The sequence below is a fragment of the Pogoniulus pusillus genome, chromosome 15 (genome assembly GCF_015220805.1).
Source record: "Pogoniulus pusillus isolate bPogPus1 chromosome 15, bPogPus1.pri, whole genome shotgun sequence".
In the NCBI taxonomy this organism is placed as follows: Eukaryota; Metazoa; Chordata; class Aves; order Piciformes; family Lybiidae; genus Pogoniulus; species Pogoniulus pusillus.
In genome coordinates, this window is record NC_087278.1 from 25,533,287 (window position 1) to 25,541,060 (window position 7,774).

The following is a 7,774-nucleotide window of genomic DNA, read 5'->3' on the forward strand; positions in this document are numbered from 1 at the left end:
TCTTGGTGCAGAAAATCTGTATCGAACTTGCAAGAGCCTAGAGGTTATGTAAGTTTCCTGTCACCAACATGATCTGAAATGAAGAGAGAGGGAAAAGATTAATAAAACCAACAGGCAGCAGCAGAGGCTGTTTTCACCTTCCACTTTGCTTACTTGTACCCCTCCTGCTTGGGCTGTCCTTGCACTCTGCCAGCATTTCCCAGCCCTGCCATCAATTCTCCCCTGCCCTTTCCTACCACAAGCCCAGCTTGGAGCTCTCACAAAGCCAGGCCAGTGACCTTCACATACAAAACCCCTTCAAAATCCACCCTGAGCTCCCCAACCCGTCTGGGTAATGTTCTTGAAGTTGCTCTCTGACCAGTTCCCCCTACAATGGCTCTGGGGTCACCATTGTGACTGCTGGTACCCTCGGAGGCTGCACGGCATAATCTTCATGGCACTTTGGTTCCCAGCTTTTCAGTTCTGGAGCCTTCCTTCACAGCCAAGCCACCTATGTGAGTCCCAGCTGTTGGCCTGCCCTCCTCTCTCACAGCAAAATCTTGTGTTACAGAGTTTCAGATTCCTGGCTCCTGGTTAACTGAGTCACACAAGGTTATTTACGCACCTACTTCATGTGGGTGCGAGGCACTTGTGTTACAAGAGGAAGCCAACACCAGACCTATCCTTGAGAGACAAAGTTCATTTCACAGTCAACAAGTCAGGGCAAGTGACATGGGGAAGATGTGGAAGATGATCTGACCTCTACCAACTCTGTGAGTGAAGCTTACTCACTCCAGTGAACGCTTTGGTGCTGCACAGATTATGTTGCTGTGAGAAAATGTTAGTTGCAGTGGGGGCAACGGCTCTAGATACCGAAACACAGCAGTTAATTTCTCTATAAGAAAGACTGCACCTCAGCATCTATACCCTAAACTTCTCTCTGGGATTACTCTTTCAGGTAGCATTTTCTGTGTGGGTATTCAAAATGGTGAAAGCCAGGAGTGGTTTCCTCCGCTGCATGATCTCTCCACAGAGACTGGCAGAAGTGAGTGGAATAGCACTGGTGAAACCGCTCTCTGATGTGGACTTTCATCCCCTGAGAAAGCCAGGAGAGACAGGACACAGACTGTTAGGGGTTGGAAGGGACCTCTGGAGATCTATCCAGTCCAATCTCCCTGCCAGAGCAAATTCATCCAGAGCAGGCTGCACAGGAATGTTTTCAGGTGTGTTGTAAAAGTGTCCAGAGAAGAAGACTCCGTGACCATTCTGGGCAGCCTGCTCCAGTGCTCCAAGCCTCCTCTCCTTCATATTGCTCTCAACTCACTCCTCACCCAGCCCTGCTTTGTGCTTCTGATTGCCCTGACCCAAGTGCAGGACCTTGCACTTGGCCTTGTTGAACTTCAAGAGGTTGGCTTGGGCCCAAGTCCTCAGCCTGTTCAAGTCCCCCTCCTATGGATCTGTTCCCTCCAGCATGCCAACTGGGACACACAGCTTGGTGTCACCCACAAACTTGCTGACAGTGCCTCAATCCCACTGTCCATGTTGCTGCCAAAGACCTGTACACCTGCAGTTTACCCTCTAACACTTAGCTGTGTCCTACTTACAGCAGAGAGTAACGCAAAAATGAACCAAGACACGTTGAAACAAGACATGCTCCTGCCTGCCAGTGTCACTGGCAGTGGCACATTTATTATCACGCAGCAGCAAGGTGGCCACTAAGCTATTGGCATTCCATCCACAAACAGAGGGCATTTGCTGCCCAGGTTTCATTACAGAGCAATGAAGCAACACCACCAAAGCAAAGATCCACCTCCTAGCCACATATGCACACGGGGACAGCAGGGAGGCAGCATCCAGGAGACAGCTTAGAGGCACAGAATTTAGCAGTTGGCGTTACCTAAGAAATGGTGGTGCCACCTCAAGCCATCAGCTTATTTCTACACCTCAGGGCCGGTGGTGCAAGTGTCTAGGGAAATGAAAGACTCTAACAACATTAATCAGCACTTCCCTTAGCACTTCACCCACCTCCTGTGGGGTCAAGGATTTAATAAGCTAAAGAGAACTTTTAATTTCCTATGCCTTGAAGGATTTTGTTCAACTCACAGTATCATCAAGGTTGGAAGAGACCTCACAGATCATCGATCATCAAGTCCAACCCTTTACCACAGAGCTCAAGGCCAGACCATGGCACCAAGTGCCACGTCCAATCCTGCCTTGAACAGCTCCAGGGACGGCGACTCCACCACCTCCCCGGGCAGCCCATTCCAGTGTCCAATGACTCTCTCAGGGAAGAACTTTCTCCTCACCTCCAGCCTAAATCTCCCCTGGCACAGCCTGAGGCTGTGCCCTCTCGTTCTGGTGCTGGCCACCTGAGAGAAGAGAGCAACCTCCTCCTGGCCACAACCACCCCTCAGGTAGTTGTAGACAGCAATAAGGTCACCCCTGAGCCTCCTCTTCTCCAGGCTAACCAATCCCAGCTCCCTCAGCCTCTCCTCGTAGGGCTGTGCTCAAGGCCTCTCCCCAGCCTCGTCGCCCTTCTCTGGACACGCTCAAGCATCTCAATGTCCCTCCTAAACTGGGGGGCCCAGAACTGAACACAGTACTCGAGGTGTGGTCTGACCAGTAAGCAACATGATGCTCTGTGCTAAATTCCACAGCAGTCATGGGTGAGTAACTACTTCAGTTTGTTTGTTTGGAAGTGGCTCCCCATCTTCACTGGAAGGGTTCTCAGCCACAGCAATGCCCCCCCCGGGGTGGCAGGTTGAATCCCCATGCCTGAAGCTATTTAAAAGTGGCAAAGATGTGGTGCTGAGGGACATGGTTTAGCATCAGCCTTGGTAAAGACCTTAAAAGCCTTCCCCGACCGAAATGATTCTGTGATTCTATGAAAATACTAACGCACTCAAGCACTTGCAAACAAGACTCTGTGTGGTTGAGAAAGGAGGAAAAGAGACAGCACAAACCTTTTAACGCTTGGATATCGATCCACTGTTTGGATATTGATGCTACTGGCGTGTGAGCAGGTCAGAGAAAGGACCCGATCCTCACTGTTATTACCAGCAGGTAATTCCCACTAGCAGCAAACTCTCGCCAAACATCCCAGCAGGGGACACAGGCAGGGGAAGGAGTTACCTCCTGTTGCTCAGGCTCCGGAGAAGGCAGAGGAGCAGCTACTGCCCACCAGGCCCGGCCTGCCCCCAGCCCGAGGACCGGCGGCCCGGCTGGCTGCGGCCCGGCTGGCTGCGGCCCAGGGCCGACTGCCGGTGCCTCGGCAGCAGGGAGCCGTGGCGCAGCAAGGACCCTGAGCCGCAGGGCCGTGCTGGGGGCCAGCCGGTGCCTCCTCCGCTCATTCGGCCGCCTAACTCCGCACCCGAGCGCTGGTCTTCGCGAAACACAGGATTAACCCCAGGCGCTGCCCCTGCGGGCGGAGCGGGCAAGTCAGGACCCAGAGCCCCGCACGGTAGCCTTGGGCCGCGTCCCGGGGCCGCCCGCGGCACTGCCCCGGGCCCGGCAGGCGGGAAGCGAGCGGGGCTGTGGAGACCCGGGAGTGGGCGTGGGCCGTCGGACACAGCCCTGCTGGGCGGCACCGGGCAAGGGGCTTCGCCCTCGGCAGGCAGCGGGCGGGAACGTGAAGGGGACCCTGCTGTCGGGAGGGAGCGGGCGGGAGCGTGAAGAGAGCCCTGCCGTCGGGTGGCAGCGGGCGGGAACGTGAAGAGAGCCCTGCCGTCGGGAGGGAGCGGGCCCGGAGCGTGAAGAGAGCCCTGCCGTCGGGAGGGAGCGGGCGGGAGTGTGGAGAGAGCCCTGCCGTCGGGAGGGAGCGGGCCCGGAGCGTGAAGAGAGCCCTGCCGTCGGGAGGGAGCGGGCGGGAGTGTGAAGAGAGCCCTGCCGTCGGGAGGGAGCGGGCAGGGGCGTGAAGAGAGCCCTGCCGTCGGGAGGGAGCGGGCGGGAGCGTGAAGAGAGCCCTGCCGTCGGGAGGGAGCGGGCGGGAGTGTGAAGAGAGCCCTGCCGTCGGGAGGGAGCGGGCAGGGGCGTGAAGAGAGCCCTGCCGTCGGGAGAGAGCGGGCAGGAGCGTGGAGAGAGCCCTGCCGTCGGGAGGGAGCGGGCAGGGGCGTGAAGAGAGCCCTGCCGTCGGGAGGGAGCGGGCGGGAGCGTGGAGAGAGCCCTGCCGTCGGGAGGGAGCGGGAGGGAGCGTGGAGAGAGCCCTGCCGTCGGGAGGGAGCGGGAGGGAGCGTGGAGAGAGCCCTGCCGTCGGGAGGGAGCGGGAGGGAGCGTGGAGAGAGCCCTGCCGTCGGGAGGGAGCGGGAGGGAGCGTGGAGAGAGCCCTGCCGTCGGGAGGGAGCGGGCCGGAGCGTGGAGAGAGCCCTGCCGTCGGGAGGGAGCGGGCCGGAGCGTGGAGAGAGCGCTGCTGTCGGGAGGGAGCGTGAAGAGAGCGCTGCCCGCGGCGGGCGGGGGCGTGAAGAGAGCCCTGCCGTCGGGAGGGAGCGGCGGGAGCGTGGAGAGAGCCCTGCCCTCGGCAGGCAGCGGGCCGGGGGTGGTTCCATACCCAGCGAGCGGCTCCTCAAGCGGCCTCCCGCGCAGGCGGGCCCTGGGCTCCCGGCAGGGCCAGTCGGTATTGGGGGCCTGAATTTCGCTCGTTGCATCAGTTTGGCCTCCAGATCTCTCTTGTTGCCCCGAGCAGATGTAACTGCCTGCAGCTTAAGCCAAAGTTCCTAAGGCATAGCATTAAGCTACGGAGCCGGTGACAGAACTCCAGCGCAGGTCGTCAGCCAGCTGTGGCAAGTGGGAAACACCAGACGCGAGTGGGTCCTTTAGAGCTCACACAGGACCTGCCCCAGGCCGCAGCATCTGGGAGAAAAGTGAGCAGGACAGCAGCATTATCTAGTGAGGTGTTTGACACTCATCCTTCTTACTACTGCGCAAAAATCTCGCACAGTAGTAACAAACAGGAGCTGTGGTTGTGGAGTCTCCTTCTCTGGAGCCTTTCAAGGCCTGTCTGGATGTGTTCCTCTGTGATCTGTGTTCGATAGTACTGTCCTGCTCTGGCAGGGGGGTTGGACTCAATCTCCTTGGGTCCCTTCCAACCCCTAATAAGCTGTGATCTCTACTTGACACAAACACACCATTTGGGAGTGTAATTCCTTTTGCTTAAACCTATTTCAAAATGGATTGAAATTGAAATTGCAGCATCCCCTCAGGTGATGATGACCAGGAGCTGCAAGGTGATACTCTTAACGAGTTCACATGTAAATTGCATGTTTATGCAAATGCTGGGGTTGGCAGGGAGTGTGTGTGTGTGTGGGGGGGGTTGGCATTTATTGCAATGCTAATTTATCCCAGCTGTGATTAACTCTCTTCCAAGGAAGAATCCTGGTTTCCTTGTAGATGGCTGAGTCAGAACTTCAGGAAGGAAACTATGATAACATGGTAAAGATCATGGAGGATCTGAACAGGGACTTAGAACAACTTCTGGAGGAAATGGAAAACCTAACAGGTACTTCCCTTTTTTAGTCACAATAGATTTGGCTCCTAGAGTTGCTGTAAACTTCCACAGATCTATGCTGCAACCACCTTGGTCTTACTCTTCCTCACCTAACACAAGCCTCCTGACTGCTCCAAAGAGAGGATGTGTTGTTTCATTTATATTTTAAACAGCCTGTGGAACCTTTCTGTTTGATGACCTTTTTTACTGTACTTCTTTAGGTTGTGTTTATCTTGCTTTTGTAGTTTACACATCAGCATACTTCCAGGCTCAGGTGATTTGAATCCTTTACAGAGAATACTGAGCAGTCTTTTACATTATTATGTTACTGTGGGCAGTTTCCACCTTAGTTTACAGCAAACCTTCTCTGACATAAGTTCTGAACTAATGATTCCTGTCCTTTACTGAGTGAGTTTCTTCTAAGGCAGAAATGTTGGCTAAATTATTCACTGGGTTTTGTAGTGCAGGCAACCTGGATGGCGTATGAGATGGTGGTCATACGTACCAACCCAGACCTGGCCAGCTCCATGAGGTGTTTGGAAGATGCCTTCCTGAGTTGCAAGGAAGAGATGGAGAAGAAATAGGAAGAGGTGCTAAATTAAGCTAAAGGAGAAGAGCAAAAGGAGGAATAAATTGGATACTTACATCCCTTGGGAAAACCACTCCAGTCTTTTTGTTTGGTTCACCTGTGGGAGTTTCATCTCGCTAAGAAGTAATGATGTGGGTACATCTCTGGGAGTATTACTAATGATATTAGACACGTGGTTCTGTTTATTGTGGTCTCTGTGCATGCAGAGTTTACATGCCTTCTGGAAAATCACACTCACTTCACTGTCAATAGACATGGAGTTCTCTGACACTTGAAGAAAGAGAAGGAGGGAGCAAGGGGGAGGTAGTGGAGAGTTGCACCAGCACCTGCCTTCCAAGGAAAACCAAAGAACGACCCTGTTTTCCCAAATGAAAACCAAGTGCAACTCCAAGTTAATTTGACATGAGATTGCCACTGTAGGTGTTCAGTTACAGAACTGTATTACTGAGGTAGCTCAGCTAGAGTTGTTTCATTTTGTTTACTTGGCTTTGTAACAGTTCCTTTGGCCTGCTTTTCCCAGATTGTTCTTCTCACACACTGTCAGGGCAGCATGGCTCTTTGAAGAGCTGTTTACCTGTGCTGTAGGCTGTGGGGTAGCTGTAGAACTCAGATTAACCTAGCAAACCTACTTTTATCCTCTGTATGCTTCTACTGCACAATATTGAAGCCCCCCCCCACTTTTGTAGTCAAGATGTGGATTAAGAGCATCACTGAGTGCTTCAGGTGAGGTGGAAGTCAGTGCAAGTTCTGAGAAGGATCTTCCCCTGTTGCTTTCTAGTGAAAAGACTGAACAAGCACCATGTAGCTAGTAAGGGACACTTAGTATCATGGTCTAGTTGACTGGATAGGGCTGGAGAATAGGTTGGACTGGATGATCTCAGAGGTCTCTTCCAACCTGGTTGATTCTGTGATCTCTAGAGATACATTTAATGATTTTAATCATACCTGTCAAAAGTTTTCTGTTTTTCAGGCTACATCTTACTTCAAACCAGCTGGTCTCAATTCACAGCAGAATGTTTATCCCACCAAGGTGAAAATTATCATACAATGCTAGAGGCTAGAAGTGATCTCCAAAGATCATCCAGTCCAACCCACCCTGATCAGAGCAGGATCACTTAGAGTAGGTCACACAGGAACAGAGGCAGCTGGGTTTAGAATGTCTCCAGAGGAGACTCCACAACCTCTCTGGAGAGCCTGTTCCAGGGCTCTGGCACCCTCACAGTGAGAAAGTTTCTCCTTCTGTTCCTGTGGAACCTCCTCTGCTCCAGCTTCCACTCAGCCCTTGTCCTGTCATCAGACATCTCCGAGCAGAGCCTGGCTCCATCCTCCTGACAGTGGCCTTCACATCTTGATAGACATGGTCACTCCTCAAGCTGCTCTGCTCCCAGCTAAGAAGACCCAGAACAATTCCATGAGTGTTTAACAGTGGTAAGGATTAGGAAAATATGCTGGGAAGGGAGACCAGAGGGCTGGGAAAACAGAACTCTGTCTGGGGAACCTGGCTGGCTGAGGAGGCTCCTTGCACCTCAGGAGATTCTTCCTCCTGTGATGACAGCCAGAGCTGAGGTAGCCAAGTGTGTAGTCCTTGGGAAGACCATACAGCAAAACTGGAGTGTGCCTTTCCCACTGTTGTGGTTTTTTCCTTTAAAATTTTTTACACTAAAAGTAAGTTTGTGGGGATGGAGAGCTTTGCTTCACCCATCTCACCATCCAGCACGTCCGCAGCC

General features: G+C 53.3%; 1 protein-coding gene across 3 annotated transcripts; it reads left to right on the top strand.

The window, feature by feature from the left end:
• The first annotated feature begins 4,489 nt into the window (after positions 1-4,489).
• SYCE3 (synaptonemal complex central element protein 3) lies at positions 4,490-6,411 on the top strand. 3 transcript variants are annotated; one of them, XM_064154835.1, is made up of 3 exons: positions 4,490-4,835; positions 5,339-5,470; positions 5,921-6,411. In XM_064154835.1, the coding sequence occupies exons 2-3, from the start codon at positions 5,362-5,364 to the stop codon at positions 6,040-6,042; spliced, it is 231 nt and encodes a 76-aa protein (XP_064010905.1). In that variant the 5' UTR covers positions 4,490-4,835; positions 5,339-5,361; the 3' UTR covers positions 6,043-6,411. The 3 variants fall into 3 exon arrangements, with proteins under 3 accessions (XP_064010905.1, XP_064010907.1, XP_064010906.1); XM_064154837.1 differs by having other exon boundaries at positions 5,362-5,470; XM_064154836.1 differs by having other exon boundaries at positions 4,835-4,865; positions 5,362-5,470.
• The last annotated feature ends 1,363 nt before the right edge of the window (positions 6,412-7,774 follow it).